Genomic DNA, 21,361 nt, shown 5'->3' with positions numbered 1-21,361 from the left:
ATAGGTATGAGGGAAGAACTGACTAAGGCAAATTGGGTAAATAGACTACAATTATGGAGGTATATGAACAATGGGAAACACATGAAGAAACAATTCAAAATCTTCAACAAAAATACATTCCATTGAAGAACACAAACTCAGCAAAAAGGACCCATGCATGGCTCACTCAGGAAGTTAAAGATAGGATTGGGTTAAAACAAGAGGCTTACAATGTTGCAAAATAAACAGTAGCAAGTCTGAGGATTGGGAGTGTTTCAGGAACCAGCAAAGGGCCACCGAAAAGTTGATAAAAAGGGAAAAAGATAGAATTTGAGAGTAAACTAACCAGAAATATAAAAACAGATTGTAAGAGCTTTTATAAGTATATAAAAAGTAAGAGAGTAGCTAAAAGAAGTGTTGGTCCCTTAGAAGCAGTGACAGGAGAAATTATCATGAAGAATGAGAAAATGGCAGCTGCAGGTGAGAGTGACTAACCTTGACATCAAGGCAGCATTTGACCGAATGTGGCATCAAGGAGCCCTAGCAAGGCTGGAATCAATGGGAATCAGGAGGAAAACTCTCCGCTGATTGGAGTCATACCTAGCACAAAGGAAGATGGTTGCGGTTAGAAACATAGAACATAGAAACTAGGAGCAGGAGTAGACCATTCGGCCCTTCGAGCCTGCTCCGCCATTCATTATGATCATGGCGGATTATCCAACTCAATAGCTGCTCCCGCTTTCTCCCCATACCCTTTGATCCCTTTTGCCCCAAGAGCTATGTCTAACTTCTTCTTGAAAACATACAATGTTTTGGTCTCAACTACTTTGGTAACGAATTCCACAGGCTCACCACTCTCTGGGTGAAGAAATTTCTCCTCATCTCAGTCCTAAATGGTCTACCCCATATCCTCAGACTGTGACCCCTGGTTCTGGACTCCCCCACCATCGGGAACATCCTTCCTGCATCTACCCTGTCTAGTCCTGTTAGAATTTTATAGGTTTCTATGAGATCCCCCCTCATTCTTCTGAACTCCAGCAAATATAATCCTAATCGACTCAATCTTGTTGTTGGAGGTCAATCACGTCAGTTTGAGGACATCACTACAGGAGTTCTTCAGGGTAGTGTCCTCGACCCAACCATTTTCAGCTGCTTCATCAATGATCTTTCTTCTATCATAAGGTCAGAAGCAGGGAGGTTCGCTGATGATTACATAATGTTCAGCACTATTTGCAACTCCTCAGATGCAGAAGTAGTCCATGTCCAAATGCAGCAAGACCTGGACTTGGCTTGGACTGACAAGTGGCAAGTAACATTCGCACCACACAAGTGCCAGGCAATGACCATCTCCAACAAGAGAGAACCTAACCATCGCTCCTTGACATTTAATGCCATTACCATTGCTGAATTCCCCGACTATCAACATCCTGGGGGTTACCGTTGTCCAGGAACTGAATTGGACTAGCCATATAAATACTGTGGCTACAAGAGCAGGTCAGAGGCTACGAGTTCTGCGGCGAAACCACACAAGTCAGGAGTGTGATGGAATACTTTCCACTTGCCTGGATGAGTGCGGCTCCAACAACACTTAAGAAGCTTGACACCACCCAGGACAAAGCAGCCTGCTTGATTGGCACCCCATCCACAAACATTCATTCCCTCCACCACCGAAGCACAGTGGCAGCAGTGTGTACCATCTACAAGATACACTGCAGGAACTCACCAAGGCTCCTTAGACAGCACCTTCCAAACCCACGAGTGCTGCCATCTAGAAGGCCAAGTGCAGCAGATGCATGGGAACACCACCACCTGGACGTTCCCTTCCAAGCCACTTGCCATCCTGACTTGGAAATATATCGCCACTCCTTCACTGTCCTTCAGTCAAAATCCTGAAACTCCCTCCCTAACAGCACTGTGGCTGTACCTACACCACATGGACTGTAGCGGTTCAAGAAGACAGCCCACCACCACCTCTCAAGGGCAATTAGGGATGAGCAATAAATGCTGGCCTAGCCAGTGACACCCACATGAGTGAATAACAAAAAATTGAACAAATATTTCATATCTGTCTTCACAGTAGAAGACACGTGTTTCACACCAAAAATAGACAATAACATAGGGGCTAAAAAGAGTGAGGAAATTAGGGACATTAATATCAGTAGAGACAAAGTATTGGGGAAACTTAAGGAATTAAAATCTGACAGATTCCTGGGACCTAGTGGCCTACACCCTAAGGTTCTATAAGAGATAGCTGCAGAGATAGTGGCTGCGCTAGGTATGATTTCCCTAAATTCCTTAGATTCGGGAATGGTCCCACTAGATTGGAAGTTGGCAAATGTTACACCGCTTTTCAAGAAAGGGGGGAGATAGAAAACAGTTAGCCTAAAATCAGTTGTTGGAAAAATGCCTGAATCCATTATTGGGATTTCATGTGACATCTTTACTCTGCTTTCTCTCATCTCCAATCAGACTAATTTTATATCCTGATCCTCTGAACAAAGCTCATTTCTCACCACTCTACTGATCTCATCCTTTATTAACCGAACCACCCCATCTCCTTTTCCTTTCTTCCTAACCTTCCAAAATGTCAAATATCCTTGAATATTCAGACCCCAGTCGTGGTCATTTTGCAACCATGCCTCTGAAATGGCTATCAAATCATATGTATTTATTTCCATTTGTGCTACAATTCATTCATCTTGTTACAAATGCTGTGTGCATTCAGATAAAGAGCCTTTAATTCTGTCTTTTTACCATTTTTCCCTCCTCAGACCTTATTTGCTGGTACACTCTTATGTTTGTACAATCTGCCCCTTCCTGTCACACCCTCGTTATCATTACCCTGATCGCTATCCTGTACTATTGCCTTGTTCTTTCTCTTTAACTTTCCAAATCTCCCTTCATGTGAATTCTCATCCCACTTGTGCCTTGTAGATGGTGGACAGACTTTGGAGAGTCAGGGAGTGAGTTACTCTCTGCAGAATTCCCAGCCTCTGACCTGCCCTTGTATCCACAGTATTTATATGGCTGGTAATCAACCAGGAGGTCATCAACTCAGAGCCAAAGCTCCTCAAGCTGCAGATGTGGTTGCCGTGAATAGGTGTGATAAATCATTTATCACAGGTGTGATAAATACTGTGGCTATGATAACAAGTCCACATCAGTTCATAGCACCCTCGCCTTTGAATCAGAGGGTTGTGGGTTCATGTCCCACTCCCGGAAACCAAGAACTGTGATTGTACTCGAAAGAGTTGCAATCTGTGACTGTTGATAACTCGAAAGAGTTTCCTTCATACTCCAGACTTGTGCCTTGTAGATGGCGGGCAGACTTTGGGGAGTCAGGAGATGAGTTACTCACCACTGAATTCCCAGCCTCTGACCTTTCAATACTTACATTTTCCTCAAAACATGATTGATTGCATATATATTTGGACTCAAACCATGTCTAACCTGATGGAAATAAAAAAGAATATCATGTGGTTAATATGCAGATAGTTTTTGTTATCATCTTAAACATCCTCCATGTTAATATTAGATTAAAGCATTTTTCCCTTAAATTCAATATGCAGCTCTGACAAATTTAACAACTTGAACTTTCATATTTTTATTCAAAAAACCATGACATAGGAATAGTGCATTCCATGACTTGTGTATCCTGCGGCAACCCAACTTCCAAGATCAGTTTCATGGAGGTGATTGGTAACTCCTGGATTCTGAATATCATCTTGGACCATGCCTGAGGGCGCCATTTATTGGATAACCTTTGGGTTGAGTCATGATATAACGAGATTCACGCTGAAACCAGTATGCTCACTGAGCACTGTTTTAGAGTCTTGAATCAATTATTGCATTGCATGGATTACTTGAGGAGCACAGCACAAAAAAAGTGTGCAAAACCGTGCCTTATTAAATGTCCTTATCTGTAACCTAGGGCAGAGTTTTACAGCCCCTCACGCCAGCGGAATTTTCAGGTCCCGCCAAAGTTGATGGAGTTTTGAATGGCTCACCGCATTTTCCGGATCCACCCCACCACCACAGGGCCATAAAATTCCACCCCTAGTTTCTGTCATGTGACCAGAGTGTTTCTGCCCATTGCCCTCACTAATGGTTTTTGACGACTAGGCCACTGTCAATGATGTCTGAGTTCCGCCTATTCACATGTCATCATGATGGAATAGAGTTTTTGAAACCCATTCTCTGGAATTCAAATGCGAACTCGATAGGTCTGCAAGCAGTATTGTGAAAACAGTTTCTTCAATTATTTGGAGAAGGGCAGCCATTAACCACAGGAAAGGTCTCATGCATTTTAATGACTTCTCAAAGAAACATCCTGAAAGTTTGTTTGCATTTTAATAACGTGTCCAGACATGAAAATTAGCTCAAGCGCCTTGTGTATTTCCATGTATCTTGACAGGAAACTTGACTTCTCAACTCCATTTTGTTTTAAAGTGTCCATTTTGAATTTATTCTCCATAAGTCTATATTGCGTGAGTGTGGCACAATTCGTACAAAGAGAAAATGTACTGTGCTTTAGAAGATAGGATACGAGAGGTGGATACCAATCAGGAAGAAAATGGGTGAGGAACTTTGAGAGCATGGTTAGAATTAGTAGGATTTTGAAGAAAGGGTGAGACTTAAGATGAGAAGATGGTCTTGGGAGAAAACTCCAGAGGGCAAAGGCCACAATGGTTTATGGATCAGCCTCTGATGGCGATGTATAGGAGATGAGAACAACCGGAAATCCAGAATAATGCCTGGGATTTATGGCTACAGCAGTTTTCCCAAAGAGGATGTGAAGAGTTTGCAGAGAGGTTTGAAAACATACTTGAGGATCTTCAAGTCAATTTGCTGGAACATTTTTTAAGGTTAGTTAAAAAAAACAAATGCAGTACAAATGCTCACAGGGGCTGAGTTAACTATAAAGTTTATCTTTCCAGTTAAAACCAGGCATGAAGATCTTGCCTCTTGAAGAACTCAGTAATCAGGAATTGAACCAGCACCGGCCAATACTGCTAATTAATGCAAAAAGAACAGAAGGGTAAATTTCATTTCATTTTACTACTCCCAATTCTATTTGAGAAGATCAAATTGTTATTTAATTTTTAGACTGTTAAAAGGGGTCAGTTAGAAACCAAGATGGGTGGACTAAATTTTACATTTTTTAGCGTTCAAATGAATTGCTGGTAAGTAGCCCTTCAGGGGTTCCATCCCTCACCACTCCGCTACTCCCCATATATAACATCAAACTTCAATGCATTGATATGAATGGGAAGTTTTGATTATAGATCCTATTTGTGAATTCACCAGATAGAATGTCAGTCTCAAGTCTTGATTTTAACCCAGGATGCCCAACAAGAAAGAGGCAAAGCAGGTGGTTAAAGTGACTGTTTCTGGTTGCATTGCCAATGCACTTCTGCCTGCCACATTTTAACCACACCGTTTTTTGATTCGGAAGAAACATTCAGACTTCTCAGCATAGATATCTCAGAGTTGTGGGACTGGAGGAGATTGCAGAGAAGGGAGGGGTAAGACCATAAAAGACCTTGAAAACAAAGATGAGAATTTTAAAATGGAGCATTACTTGACTGAGAGCCAAGGTGGATCAGTGAGTACAGGGCTGAGGGGTAAACAGGACTTGGTGCATATGAAAACTAATGCTCTGTTTTGGATTATGTTGCCCAGGGGCAGTATGTGGATGAGAAATAGGAGGGGACCAAGGTTAAATCCTTGGGCCACATTGGAGGTAATAGTCTGGAAGCAGGAAAAAAAGACATTGCAAGTGATACTCTGTCTACAGTTATGGATAAGAATAGAACCCACATGGCAGACCCACCCAGCTGGGTAACAGTGGAGATGCATTCCAGGAAAATAGTGTGGTCAATCATGTCAAAGGCTACAGACAGGTCAAAAAGGACGAGGAGGGCAAGTTTAACTTTGTCAGTCACAGGGGATGGGATTTGTGACTTTGATGAGAACTGTTTCACTACAGGGGCCAAAACCTGATTGAAGGGATTCAAATATGGAGATGGTCACGGATTTGGGAGGTAACAATGAGGAAAGGGGGGGTTAAGGATTGTTTTTTTCCTAAGGTGAGGGGTGCTGGCAACAGATTTAAAGGAGAGGCAGACAGTACCTGAGGAGAGAGAACTGTTAACAAAATCAGCTAATATGGGGGCAAGGAAGGGAACGTGGCTGGTCAGCTCTTTAGTAGGAATAGATTGAGGAAGCAGGATGTGGTTCTCATGGATAAGATGAGCTTGAAGAGGGCATGAGGAAAGATAGGAAAGAAAGTAGAATAAGTTTCAAGTTCAGGGCTAGGGCATGGGAGAAGCTTTAGAGGAAATTTGGCTCAGTGGGCTAGGAGGAAGCAGGAGCTGATCAGATATTCTGAATCTTGGTGACAAAGAAGCCCATGAGCTCCGTGCACTTATCGTTGGAGGTGAGGGTTGAGAAGACAGGGGAGAAGGGTTTAAAAAGATGGTTTGCATTAGAGAAAAGAAGCCTGGGGCTTTGTATTCCAAGATTCCTGGAATAGTGAGCAAGACCCGACTGTGTTTTATGTGGTCCAGCCAGATCTGACGGTGGACGGCTAAACTAGCTGTCTGCCACATCCTTTCAAGTCTGCGACTCTTGGACTTGGAGATGGGGGCCGCACTAGAGGGAATGGCCAGGGTGAGAGAGGGTAATGGTTTTACTGGGGACTAAGACACCAAAGATGGAGGTAAAGATACAGATGAGCAAATCTGAAATATTGTGGTGAAAGAAAGGCAAAAGGCTAAACAATTGGGATTTGAAAGTTCAGTTGTAAGTGAATTATGGGGGCTGCTCTTTCCAGGGGCAGACACAGAAGGAGATAAGGTTGGGACATGGAAGAGGGATGTGTTTGGAGATTGATCAGTGATAGCATTATCTGTGATGATAAGAGTAGAAGAAGTAACCCCTCTTTAAAAGAAGCATCCTGTTTTAAATAGGCCTTAAGAAATGTGCCATAAATTGTGCATGGCATGGGGTTGGGCTGCCCAATTCCTGATGTGATCAAAATGCAGCCTGTCAGTCGTGGAATTGAGGCCTGAGTGTTAAGTGAGGCCCAGGCTTCATGCCAACAGCATCAGGGAGGTTTCTCTCTTGTTCACTCTGCCCCATTCATGCCTTGAGTTAAAGCTAGCCTGTAAATCAATATGCAGATCAATATCCTGACAGTGCAACATGACAATTTACAGGTTAGTTCCTGATTCATTAAAACTTGCATCACTGATGTGGCTTGCAGGTCTGAGGAGCTCTGAAAATAGGAAGCAAAATTGTTACAAGAAAATATAAGTCTAAAATTTGTGTACCTTACATCCCAGAAGAAATGCCAGTTTGCTACCAACTATGACCTCTAGGACTGACTCTGTCAAAGTATTTGTTATCTTGTCATGGGCACCAGATATAAATGTACCTGCCCAATGCCTACACTACTTGGGGTGCAGACAAGGGAATCAACAAAATAGTAGCAGCAGGTGTCTGCCCTGGGGCCAGAGAGAGCTTAAAATGCAAAAACAGACACCAGATGGCAGGATTATCAATAGAAGACAAACTCAGTGACGCTCTGTCAACTTCCAGTAATCGCTTCTCTTCGAGCAAAACCTACAGTAGAGATAAATCATCTAGGTCTGTCTAGCTTCTTTTTATGTAACTTTTCTACAGAATGGTTGTGAAATTATAATTTAATCAAAATTTTGAGGTGATAACCTAAGTCCCTGGTATCAAAATCCATAACTGCTAATCTCACATTCTCTGAGCAAGGTACCCATGTTTTAGCTTTGTCCACTTTACTCACACCTCAAACGTCCAGCCCACTTCCATCACTTATGCCTCCAATGCCATATCTGTGACCTTGGAACCCTCATTCTGTCCTGGGGTTTTATTTTCCATGATTTAAATTCAAACAACATTACTCAGTGCAACTTTCCTTTCAGAGGGGAAGACTGATTTTAAGAAGAGCCAGCTGGCTGCAACATGCACTCTTAATATAACGCTCATTGGCCCCCTGTTGAATGTGGAGGCAGCCACGGTGGCACAGGGGAAGCCAGCGGCAAGGAACCTGCTCAGCCCCAAGCTATAATCATGACAATGAGGTGGGAGCACCAAGCTTGTGTGCTACTCACCTCCAATGGAATTGGAATGGACAACTTGTGGATCATGATCCTCCCGCCAAAAAGCTGAAACTGACAAATGTTTAGCCCATGAAACATCAGATTTGATAATCTTTTTGAAAAATCTTGCAGGATATAAGACTTTGTCCCATGTCCTCAATATCTTTTCACAAAATTCTAACAAACTTGGAACAGAATATTGTAATAATTGCTGTTTTTTTCCCTTTTCCTCCCATGTAAATGAAAATTACTGAAGTTAATGTCTTATTTTGCAGACACCAGATAGCAGGATTACCAATAGAAGACAAACTCAGTGATGCTCCGTCAACTTCCAGTAATCGCCTCCCTTCTAGCAAATCCTACAGTAGAGATAAATCATCTAGGTCTGTCTAGCTTCTTTTTATGTAACTTTTCCACAGAATGGTTGTGAAATTATAATTTAATCAAAATTTTGAGGTGATAACCTAAGTCCCTGGTATCAAAATCCATAACTGCTAATCTCACATTCTCTGAGCAAGGTACCCATGTTTTAGCTTTGTCCACTTTACTCACACCTCACACAGTGCTTCTTTTAAAAACAAAATTCTGTGGATGTTGGAAATCTGAAATAAAAAACAAAGTTTTGGAAATGCTCAGCAGATCTGGCAGCATCTGTGGAGGGAGAAACAGAGTTAATGCTTTAAGTTGAATATGACTCTTCTTCAGAACTAAAGGAGGGTAGAAATAAGATGGGTTTTAAGCCAACGAAGGGGGAGTGGTGGGAGAGAACAAAAGGGAAGGTCTGGCATAGGGTATAGGGCAGGAGAGATTAAATGACAAAGATGTCATGGAACAAAAGGAAAAGGGAGTGGAAATGGTTGTAGTAAAGAGACAAAGCATTTATCCAGAGTGAGTGTAAATAATGAACAGCTCTGTCCAAAAGCAAAAACATGAAGAACAAGATTCAAACCGGCACATGGCAAAAAAAAAAAAATCGAAATTGGGGACTGAGTTCAAGGTATGATGTTGTTGAACTCATTGTTGAGTCCAGAAGGCTGTAAAATGTCTTATCAGAAGACAAAGTGCTATTCCTTGAGCTTGCATTCTTCACTGGAACATTGTTGCAGGCCGAGGACAGAAATGTGAGTGGGCGAGTAAGGTGATAAATTAAAAATGACAAGCAACCAGAAGCTCAGAGTCTTGCTTGCGGACTGAGTGGAGATCTTCTACGAAGCAGTCACCTAATCTGCTTTTGGTAAAAGCAAAATACTGCAGATGCTGGAAATCTGAAATAAAAGAAAATGCTGGGAAAACTCAGCAGGTCTGACAGCATCTGTGGAGAGAGAAACAAAGTTAATGTTCTGAGTCTGTATGACCCTTCTTCAGAGCCTCCTTCATGACCCTTCTTAACCTGCTTTTGGTCTCCCCAATGTAGAGAAGACCACATTGTGAACAGCGAATATGGTATACTAAGTTGAAAAAAATATAAGTAAATCACTGCTTCATCTGGAAGGAATGTTTGGGGACTTGGGCAGTGAGGAGAGAGGAAGTAAAAGGGTAGGTGTTACTCCTCCTGCAGTTGCATGGGAAGGTGCCATGGGAAAGGGACAAGGTGTTGGGGATGATAGAGGAGTGGACCAGGAAGTTGCAGAGGGAACAGTCCCTTTGGAATGCTGATGGTGGAGGGGAGGGGCGATGCGTTTGGTGGTAGTATCATGCTGAAGGTGGCGGAAATGGCAGAGGGTGAGCCTTTGAATGTGGAAGCTGTTGGGTGGAAAGTGAAGACAAGGGGAACCTTGTTGTGGTTCTGAAAGGGAGGGGAAGGAAAAAAAGAAGTGCAGGAAATGGGTCAGAAATAGCTGAGGGCTTGGTCAACACAGCGTTGGAGGCGGGGGGGTGGAATCCTCAGTTGAGGTGGAAGGAAGACATATCAAAAGCATTGTTGTGGAAGGTTGCATCATCAAAACAGATACAACAGAGACAGAGAAACTGGGAGAATGGAATGGATTCCTTACAGGAGGCAAGGTGTGAGGAAGTGTAGTTGAGGTAGCTATGTGAGTCCGTGGGCTTATAATGAATTTTAGTAGACAGCCTGTCCCCAGAAATGGAGACAGAGAAGTCAAAGAAGGGGAGGGAAGTGTCAGAGAAGGACCATGTGAAAGTGAGAAAAGAGTGGAAATTGGAAGCAAAGTTGATTAAGTATTCCAGTTCCAGGCGAGAGCAGGATATGGCACTGATAGCCATCAGTGTACTGGAAAGAGAGATGAGGGAGGGGGCCAGAGTAGGACTGGAACAAGATATGTTCCACATACCCCGCATAAAGATAAAAAATGCTGGAAAAACTCAGTAGATCTGGCAGCATCTGTGGAGAGAAACAGAAAGCAGAATTTTCCCTTTTTGAAGCTAAATGTGGTGGCGGGCAGATTCCATGGTGCATTTTCTGCTTGGCAGAGTGGTGGTAAATCAGGTCCAATTCCGTGCTCGAAAGTTCGTTAATTATGTACAGATGAGTATCTCTCTGAATCACGTGGCGGGTCGGGAACTGATTTGTCCGCCCCACTGTTACCTAATGATATCAAAGGCCCAGGCGCCATATTTAAATGCCACCTAAGCACACACATTTCACTCTCTCCAGTCCAGCTGACCTCAGAAAACCCTCAGTAATGGCTGCCAACAAAATGAAGGTGTTTTTTTTTATTCATTCATGGGATGTAGGCATCGCTGGCTAGGTCAGCATTTATCACCCATCCCCAATTGCCCTTGACAAGGTGGTGGTGAGCTGCCTTCTTGAATCGCTGCAGACCATGTGGTGCAGGTACAACCACAATGTTGTTAGGGAGAGAGTTCCAGGATTTCACCCAGAGACAGTGAAGGAATATTGATATAATTATAGTCGTTTGGTAGTACAGAACTTGAGTGTTGCTGAAAAAAAGAGAATTTTTGTTGAAACTTTTCATCTTGCACTCATCAGGACAATTCGCAAAGAAAGCCAATGTCAGGGGAAGCAACAACTTTATACTGTATGAGAAGAGAGTGCTGATTGGTTGGCAAGTGGACTCTGTTTGGTAGAGGCGTTGCCATGGAGAATGCGCCACTGGATGGTGACTGACAGCTAACTGCTAAGCATTGTTTGAACTTTAAACTTGGCAGCTTGACATTGCCCTGGGAATCAACCAGCGAATGGCTGTCACTTATTTTGTTTAGCTGAAACAGGTGCAATGTGTGTACATGTTCTTTCTGTCTGCAAGGAACAAGGCCAAGTGTATTAATATATGTAGATTCTAGTACATGCAAATGCGCCACATGGTGAGCCTGACTGACAATCTTAAATTGGTTGTCAGCGTAATTCTTAGCACACAGAACTATTTAGCAAATGTTGTCCAATTGCAGAATCACATCTAATGTTGGATACTGTGTTTTGAGTTTTGCAAGCATAGGCTAGTTAGGTACCGTCAGTACCTTGCCCGTTGCGAACAGCAGAGGGAACATGCTGTTTGATACGATCCGCCAGTCTTTGGGGCATACGGCCTACATACTTAGCACCACACTGGCACTGAAATTCATACACCACATCACTTATTTGTGTGATAGGCAGAACGTCTTTTTGGCTTGATGGCAGTACCCTGTTAATGGAGAATACACTCATGTTGCTACTGCATAGTAGCAGCGTGAAACAGGTAGCTTCACTTGTTGCTCAACTTTTTAAGATACCTTGCCCTTCCAGGGTAATCTGAGGTAAACTGGGTACTTTTCACGGCTGAAAGTGATAGCCTTGGGCCCATTCAAACATTTGTGTGATATACATTGTGAAATGATCTGATCCTTTATCCTTTAACCTTTATTCTGCAGGATGCCTTTGGTGTGCCTTATTTCAGCATCAAGCTTGCATGCTGAGCAAATGGCTTGGGCCCTATTTACAAGGTTGCTGGTAAGGCTTATAGCGCATGGAACTGTAAGAGTCCCAACGTGTGTATTGACCAGTGAAGGTAAGCTTGTGGTAGAGAACCCCTTGGCAGATTTCTCAACTAATATGTCAAGGAAAGGGAGTTCATTTGACTGCTCCATTTCAAAGGAATTTGAGCGCAGGATGGAGCCCATTAAGACATGCAAGGAAATATTACATACAGCTGTGGATTTAAATATAGCAAACGTATCATCTACATATCGGAAATGTGCAAGGAGTAGGAGGTTGGGTGTCATTCCATCGAGAATATATTTCTTATGGAACCCAACAAAGATTTTTGCGAGAGCTGAGCCTAGAGGAGATCTCATACAATACCATCTATTTGGGCGTACATGGTGCCGTTAAAACTGAACTCAACTGCACGAGTTGCCAAGTTCATAAGGTCAATGAATACTGATTCGTGCAATGGTGGCGGCTTTAGATTGCCATGATATAGTGCTGCAACTCGATATGACTGGCTGGACATTCCTTTCAATGCAGCGGAATGGCATTGAGGCACAGGAGGAATGTGGCCATCTCCTGTTGCCTTCTCATTACTCCTCCTGGAACCTGATGGCAATTAAAGTGGTACAGGCACATTTTCCACATCATGCTTCCTCAATGGCTTCGTCCCGTGGAAGTTGACCCTCATTTCTCTCTTCAGGTTCCTGGTCCTCCTGCTCTTCATCCTCCAAGGAGCTCTCATATTCTGCCATTTCTCCATCTGGCAAGGGATCACCCCTTTTCAGTGCCAGGTTGTGAAGGGCGCAATGCACAACGATGATGCGGGAGACCCTATCTGGAATGTACTGCAGAGTCCCTCCTGAGAGGTCTAAACATCGGAAGTACATCTTCAGGATGCCAATGGTCTGCTCAATTATGGACCATGTGGAGCAATGAGCTGAAGTGTACCTCTCTTCTGAGGCACCCTGAGGCCGACTAACAGGTGTCATCAGCCATCGTTTGAGCGGATACCCCTTATCCCCAGGCAGTCATCCCTGTAGATGCTCAGGCCCTTTGAATATGTGAAGCACCTGGGAGTGACTCAGGATGTATGAGTCATGGGAACTCCCAGGTTACCTGGCACGTACGTGCGTTATGTGCTTCCAATGATCGCACACCACTTGAACATTGATGGAATGAAATCCAACATTAGTGGCTACTGCCATGGAGCCCTCAAAGCCACTTGGGTGCAGTCAATTGCACCCTGCACTGCAGGGAAGCCTGAGATAGCTGCAAACCCATTGAATCTAGCAGCCTGGATATCTTTATCAAGTGTAAACCTCACATATTGATGAGCCTTGCTGTTGAGGGCATCTATTACCTCCTTGATGCATCTATATGTGGCAGACTGCGAATGCTGCACAGGTCTCCTGTGGATCCCTGGAACGATCTACAGGCAAAGAAATTGAGCGCAGCGGTCACCTTCAAGGCCACTGGCAGGAGATCGCCTCCCACCCCATGGGGCGTTAATCCTTCCCGAAGAATATGGCAGATGTGATCCACCAGAGCTTCACAAGCGCAGACATGCGTGACGTTGTCTCTTGTTCATCTGCAGATAGGAGAGTCTTCTTTGGTAGACCCTTGGTCTAGCAAGTCGCCTCCGTGGTCTGGGTCTACCCTCCTGATCTTCGTGTTATTGCTGGGGTTCCCCTGGACTCAGGAACTCAGGCGGGGCCTCACCCTGAAGCTGCGGTCAGTGGCGCCTGTCCCTTCTTCTCCTTCTCCATTCTATTAGAACCCTCAAGAAGGCAGCATTGAGCTCAGGCTCCAGTATTGTTTGCCTTTCTCTTTGTGAAATGATAGATTCAAGACATTAATGAATAACGAGTAAAAACAGTGAAGCTCACAATCTTGAGGCTTATTACCTAAATGGTGAGTGATTGCAGAGCTCTGAGATTCAGAGGAATCTGGATACCCTAGCGCATGAATCACAAAAGGTTAGTATGCAGGTACAGCAGGTAATTAGGAAAGCTAATAGAATGTTATCATTTATCGTGAGGGGAATTGATTACAGAAGTAGGGAAGTTATGCTTCAGTTGTACAGGTTACATTCAGATCAGCCACGATCTTCAGTCATCCGGACTAGAAATATTAACTCAGTTTCTCTCCACAGATGCTGTCAGACCTGCTGAGTTTTTCCAGCATTTTCTGTTTTTATTTCAGATTTCCAGCATCCGCAGTATTTTGCTTTCCTCCTTAATGGTTGCCTGCATTCCTAAATTTTACTTACCTGTGTATTAATGTGGAAATGAAGTGACTGTTATGGGAAGGCAATGACTCCTGCATTTTCCTGTCACTACACACAAAAGGCATGAGTTCCAATGGCAATCTTCTCAAAGAAGTCTTCCTACTTTCGCTCAGCTCTGAATCAGTTCCAATCTTTTGGCTCCAACAAGTTAGAGGGCACCCCCAGAAAGGGCCCCTTAGTCCAGGTTTACGCTCCTCCCACGCTGCCTCTGACCCCTCCTGTGCAGATTCATTTCCAGTTTTGATTTTAAACTGTGCCATACTTTGTGTGTTATTCATGAGCCTCCCCCAGGAATACTGGATCCCGTTGTTGTGGTCAACATTCCAACCATCCCCCCTGAACCCATCACTGTTGACATTCCCATGCGCCATGTGAACATCATTCCTCCCCGCCTAGAGGCTGTGTGCATGGTCACCTTGAGAGGAGACCTCCCCACCTGCCCCCCCGCTCGCCACCGCTACCTTTATTATGTTTTCCCCAAACACAGGCTGCAGATGCCTCCCATAACCTTTACCGTCCTATCTGCAGACCAGTACAGAGCCAGACAAGCCAATGGATATGGACTGTAAAAACATCCCGCACACCAAGTTGTGCATTATCTCAAGTGAGCACACAGCCCTTGCCCTCCCTGGAGTGGGAATACAACATGTGTGCCATGCATAGCCCTGTAGCATGGCCCTCTATACCCCAGGACTGCCTCTACTCTCTCAATCTTGACTATGAGGTCCACAGAGCCCAAGGACTGTCTTTCCTCTCTCAGTCCTGATTATGAGCCCCAGGACTGTTTCTACTCTCTCACTCCTGACTACGAGCCCCAGGAGTGTCTCTACTTTTGCACTCCGACCTGTTGGCCCCAGACCGAGGAATTTGACTTTCAGTGAGTTTCCCATTCCCCTAATGATCGATCACTACAATGTCTTCCTTCCCACCCACCCCACGACTCTCTGCGCGACCCATCCTTCTTGTGCCACACCAACACACACAGCCCCCTTCTTATTCCGGAGTCTGAGTGCATCCCCTCCCATCCATTCATGTGGTATCCCATCGCCCTCTTGTGTGACAGTGTTTCAGTTTCCCTTGTTGGGCTTCAGCCTCCCATCCTTCGGTCTCCCCTCTGTCTGCCATTGTTCCCCCTCCCCCTACACCCTTGCAATGCGTTCCTGCTACTTTGCCCCATGTGACCGACATGCTTTCCCCCTCATTCTGGTTGCAATGCCGGTCTCTGAATGTACAGCCCTGCCTGAGTGCCGCTGCACAGTGTTGTCCTCCAGGACTATGGGGGCACCCACTGGGAGCAGATCAACCCTACACACCAGCAGTGAGGCGTTCCACTGGAATCACAACGAGACTGGAGCAGCGCTGTCACAGGTAGGATATCGAAGTCACAAGTGAAATGAGGTCTGTACGGCACTCATTTTCAAACATGAAACAGACCGGAGTGAATTCCCGCTGGTGTGATGCAAGATTGGAAGGCGCCACGTAATTCCAGCAAGAAGGATATTTAATTAGCATTCTTGAGATTGTAATGAATGCAAATGGCATGTATGTCACTCATCAGCAGGATACCCGATCCGCCATCAACCCACCATTAAAGAGTTGTTGGGAGAATTGCAAATTGTTTTCATGTCGGCAGGAATCCAAATTTTGGCCTCTCTCCAGATACTCTGCTCCTGCCTGCCATGAAATTTGCCGCAGGCATGATGAATTAACGTTTCGAGTCTAATTCTTCAGAACTGGTATTGGAACCAGAACTGGAGTTCAGATAAACAGCATATTGGATTCGAAATGTTAACTCTGTTTCTCTCTTCACAGATGCTGCCAGACCTGCTGAGTTTTCCAGCATTTTCTGTTTTTATTTCAGATTTCTAGCATTCACAGTATTTTGCTTTTATATAACCAGGACACATGCAGGTACCCATTGCAACACCTTTTATTTGGAGAACACCTTTTTTTTGTTTGATTACACCTTTGTGGAGTGCCTTAAGATGTTTTTCTACCTTAAAGCTGCTATATAAATGCAAGTTGTTCATCTCGCAACCAATGCTTGTTCCAGGCACTTTAAAATTCAGCCACAGCACTTTGTGAGTTATTGTTGCTGCGCATGCATGATATTTCAGTGTAAGCACAGAACAGCAACTACAAAATACATTGTGAGGTGTTAATCTACGCCTGGGCTTCCCACTTGAATGTTGGCAAGTATGAATAATAGATTAAGGCATAATTTTAGCAGCTAGAAGCCTTTTCTCAAAAAAGACATACTATTGAACTAATACCATTGTTCAAATAAAATCAAGATTTAATTCTAGCTAAAGTGTATTACCATATAACAATATTACATCTTTTCAAACAAGCAATCATTTTAAATTGAGAAAATTCACTGAATAGGTGAGTGCTTTTTGATTCTTTAATTTTTGAAGCATATGGAAGTGAATGATAAAACAGATAAAACAATGAAACTAACAAACCAGAATTCCTTTAAACTTGATGTTTTCATGATATAATCATCAGAAAACCAAAATGTGTATTCCTTCACAATTTTCATCTTCCATATTATGATTGAAAGCAATTATAATACTTTACCTTCTTATGCCCACAAAGCTAATTGCATAGCCATAGGTGGAATGTGAGACTGTTAGTGATTAGTGAAGTGCATTGGTGGCACACCAAGCTGTAACCAGTGTACCCAATTCAAATATAAAGACACTGAACATTTTTCAGAGCAGTTGGAAACATATTTGAAAAGGATATATAATTGTAGTCAGCATAAGCAGTATTTTCTCCGGTGTTTGCTTTAGAAAAGCTAACCGGCCATTTTTAACTTGATATTGTTTTCAATTTTCAATTTTGAAACCAAAATCTAGAAACTTTAATAGCAGTGTACAAATTCATAGTTGCCAATTGTCCATGATTCAAGCAGACATGTATTTTTGGCCCGTTTGAGCAGCTTACCTCTGGGTTCTAAAAGTCATTGATTTAACAATGTTTTACTTACTAAGACATAGTTCCTTCGGTCCCAGGCGGGACAATGAGCAGCAAGACTCCGCCACCGGCCCCTGTCCATCACAATCTCTTTCGCTGCAGCTGAGGTGGTGTCTTGCTCTTGAAGGTTCTCTTTAAATCTAATTTGCCAGGTCTTCTTTGGCCGGCCCCGTCGTCTTCTTCCATCTGGAGGTGTCCATTCTACTGACACTCTGGCGTATGCCCAGCAAGCAAAATATGTGTCCTGCCAGCCTCAGTCATCTCTCTATCATGATGTCCTGCAGGTGCCTCTGACCGGTTCTCTGCAGTACTTCTTCATTGGTAATGCTGTCTGTCTATGTGATTAATGCCCAGGATCTTACATAGGCAGTGCTGGTGAAAGACGTCCATCTTACGTACTGACCTCTTTCATATCTTGTTGGCATAGATTGTGCTTGATACTACTATGGACTCCACCAAAGTCAGTCTCAAGCCTGGTTGAAAAGGAGGAGGGTTGGGCATGGGTTAGCGCCCTTACCGTGTTAAAATCCATCACCACTACAGAAATACCAATAAGTAGTGATCTGATAGGATACTGGTAAGCTACTGATAAGGTACTTGAGTCTGCGCACACTTGGAGGCAGAGCTCCAAGCCATTGTCAACACCTTCACTGAAGCGTACGAGAACATGGGCCTTACACTAAACATCCGTAAGACAAAGGTCCTCTACCAACCTGCCGGCTCTACACCGCACTGCCCCCAGTTACCAGAATCCACGACGAGGCCTTGGACAACGTGGACCACTTTCCATACCTTGAAAACCTACTGTCAACAAAGGCAGACATCGACGACGAGGTTCAACACCACCTTCAGTGTGCCAGCGCAGCCTTCAGCCGCCTGAGGAAGAGAGTGTTTGAAGACCTCAAACCCGGCACCAAGCTCACGGTCTACAGAGCAGTAGTGATACCCGCCCTCCTATATGGCTCAGAGATGTGGACTATGTACAGCAGGAACCTCAAAACTCTGGAGAAGTACCATCAGCGTTGCCTTCGCAAGATCCTGCAAATCCATTGGCAGAATAGGCGCACCAGTGGAGGTGTTCTTGCTTAGGCCAACATCCCCAGCATCGAAGCATTGACCACGCTCGATCAGCTCTACTGGGTGGGACACATCATCAGTATGCCTGACAGGGGACTCCTGAAACAAGTGCTCCACTCGGAGCTTCAATATGGCAAGCGAGCCCCAGGATGGCAAAGAAAACACTTCAAGGACACCTCAAAGCCTCCTTGAAAAAGTGCAACATTCCCACCAACATCTGGGAATCCCTGGCCCAAGACCACTCGAAGTGGAGGGAAAGCATCCGGGAAGGAGTTGAACACCTTGTGTCTCATCGCCAAGGGCTAGCTGAAGCCAAGCGTTGACAGTGAAAGGAGCATGGGCACCCCACCCACCCATTCCCTCTACCACCGTCTGCCGTATCTGTGATAGAGACTATAGGTCGCGCATTGAACTCTTCAGTCACCAGAGAATTCATTTTTAATGTGGAAGCAAGTCATCCTCGACCCCGAGGGACAGCCTAAGAAGAAGGCGGCTTTATCTTGTACATATAGCTAATTAGGCTACTAGCGCTAAATTTTTCTGATCTTGGGATTGCTGACAATGGGTTATTTGTCAATGCTGTGAAGCAATGACTGTGATAGAGGAGTACATTCCGAAAATGATCTGACAACCTGAAAGAAACAAACTGAAACTTATATCTATATATAGTAAGAGTATCTGGAAATATCTCATGTAGTTTTAAGTATTTTCCTGATAATGTTTCCTTGTCTACTGTAAAAAAATTAAATGTATTGTTGCCAACTTCCTGCATTTGGATTGAACAGCTAATTTTCTCAATATCTAATCATGCTGCAGCTTCAAAATTGGCTTTTCTAACACTGGTTGCAATCTTTGTATAAAGTATAGTGACTTGTTTCTTCTGCTCATGCACTGAAACACAATTGTGCTGAAACTTGCACCAAAGATGGACTGCTCTCTGGGTTTTTCTCCTTAACGTCACTGAGCTCTATTCCAATCTTCCTCTCCTTAATGCAGAATCACAATGTGCTTGAAAATTCTGCAAGAGTACTAAAACAGTATTGAAAATTAATATCTTCTTTCAGGGTGTACGCCTCCAGACTCTCTAGGAAATACATTTTACACCATCAAGAGTTCACTTCCTGCTGCAAACATTTCTAAATCTACCACTGAATAAATGTACTTTTGTGTACTCTCTTCATGTGAGTGGCACCCAAGTAATGTTTATTCCCTGGTCGCTAAGTATAGGTAATAGGAATGGAGGATTGTGAAACTGCCTCTTCAGTGCATCGGGTTTTCTAGGGACTCTTCCGTTAAAGGGGCTCAGACTGCTTGTAGTTGTAATAGGCACTGGCCAGGACAGTCATTCAAATGAGATGGAGGCCTCATTTGTCCTGCATGTAATTTTCTTTTCTCCTTTATAGAGATATTGGGCTGAGGATCAGGTGACAGATTTTCTTCCCGATTTCCAGCAGCAGGACTGGAGCCCAGACTATTGAAATGTTGGCTCTACGGTTTGCAGGATGTCAAAAACACACAAAACAGGATTTATTCTAATACCCAGGAAATCAGAGTCATAGAATGGTTACAGCACAGAAGGAGGCCATTCAGCCCATCCTGTCTATGCCCACTCTTTGCAAGAGCAATTCACCTATTGCCACTCCCCCACTATTTCCCTGTAGCCTGCTAATTTTTCCTTTTCAGATAATGATCCAATTCTCTTTTGAAAGCCATGATTGAATCTGCCTTTGCCACACACTCAGGCAGTGCATTCCAGATCCTAAACACTCACTGCATAAAAATTTTTTTCCTTGTGTCACTGTTGCTTCTTTTGACAATCACCTTAAATCAGTGTCCTCTGGTTCTCAATCCTTCCACCAATGGGAACAGTTCATCCTTATCTACTCTGTCCATGATTTTGAACATCTCTACCAAATCTCCTCTCAGACTTCTTCAAGGAGAACAGCCCCCGCTTCTTCAATCTATCTACAAACTAAAATTCCTCATCACTGAAAAATTCTCGTGAATCTTTTCTGCGCGCTCTCTAATGCCTTCACTTCCTTCCCAAGGTGAGGTGCCCAGAAATGGATGCAACACTCCAGCTGAGGTCAAACTAGTGTTTTATACAAGTTTATCATAACTTTATATCTTTTGTGCTTACTGCGTCTATTTATAAAGCCCAGGATACCGGACACTTTATTAACTGTGCTCTCAACCTGCCCTGCCACCTTGAATGATTTGTACACATATCCCATTGGTCCCTTTGCTCATACAACCCCCTTTGAATTGTACCCTTTATTTTATATTGCCTCTGCCGGTTCTTCCTACCAAAGTGAATCACTTCACATTTTACTGCATTAAATCTGCTCATTCCACCAACTGTTGGTGTCCTTTTGAAGTTTAGGACTATCCTCCTTACAATTCACAGTACTTCCAGGTTTTGTATCATCTGTAAGTTTTGAATATTTTTAAAAATATATCAAGGATAGCAGGGGTCCCAACACCAACCCCTGGGAACCCCACTATAAACCTTCCTACGGTCTGAAAAACAACTGGTCACCATGACTTTCTGTTTCCTGTCACTCAGCCAATTTCATATCCATATCCCTTTTATTCCATGATCTCTAACTTTGCGCACAAGCCTGTTGCACAGCATTTTATGAAATGCCTTTTTAAAGTCCATGCACACCACACCGGCTGCATTGCCCTCATCTATTCTCCCTATCACCTCATCAAAAAACTAAAACAAGTTAGTTAAACATGGTTTTCCCTGAACAAATCCATGCTGACGTCCTTAATTAATCCACATTTGCCCAAGTGACTGTTAATTTTGTCCCAAATTATCGTTTCTAGAAGTTTCCCCACACCAAAGTTAAACTGACTGACCTGTAGATGCTGGGTTCATCCTTACATCCTTTTTTGTATAAGGATGCAACATTTGCAATTCTCCAGTCTGCAATTTCCACCCTTACTTCCCTCAGTGTCCTTGGATGCATTTAATTTGGTCCTGGTGATTTATCATCTTTAAGTACAACCAGC

The 21,361-nt window shown here is 43.7% G+C and overlaps 1 protein-coding gene across 6 annotated transcripts in view; it reads left to right on the top strand.

The window, feature by feature from the left end:
• The window catches only part of armc3 (armadillo repeat containing 3), a 177,509-nt gene that overhangs the window by 140,011 nt on the left and 16,137 nt on the right, over window positions 1-21,361 (top strand). For 5 of the 6 annotated variants that reach the window (XM_078538263.1, XM_078538235.1, XM_078538252.1 and 2 more), the window contains 2 exons: window positions 4,917-5,017; window positions 7,522-7,629. In XM_078538263.1, the coding sequence (XP_078394389.1) occupies window positions 4,917-5,017; window positions 7,522-7,629 (209 nt within the window). Of the gene's footprint in view, window positions 1-4,916; window positions 5,018-7,521; window positions 7,630-8,389; window positions 8,498-21,361 lie in introns of all 6 variants that reach the window. The other variant, XM_078538239.1, reaches the window with a different exon arrangement.

Source organism: Cetorhinus maximus, chromosome 3 (genome assembly GCF_964194155.1).
Source record: "Cetorhinus maximus chromosome 3, sCetMax3.hap1.1, whole genome shotgun sequence".
Classification (NCBI taxonomy): Eukaryota; Metazoa; Chordata; class Chondrichthyes; order Lamniformes; family Cetorhinidae; genus Cetorhinus; species Cetorhinus maximus.
Note: the sequence above shows the minus strand (reverse complement) of the source record. Positions and strands in the feature narration are given on the sequence as shown.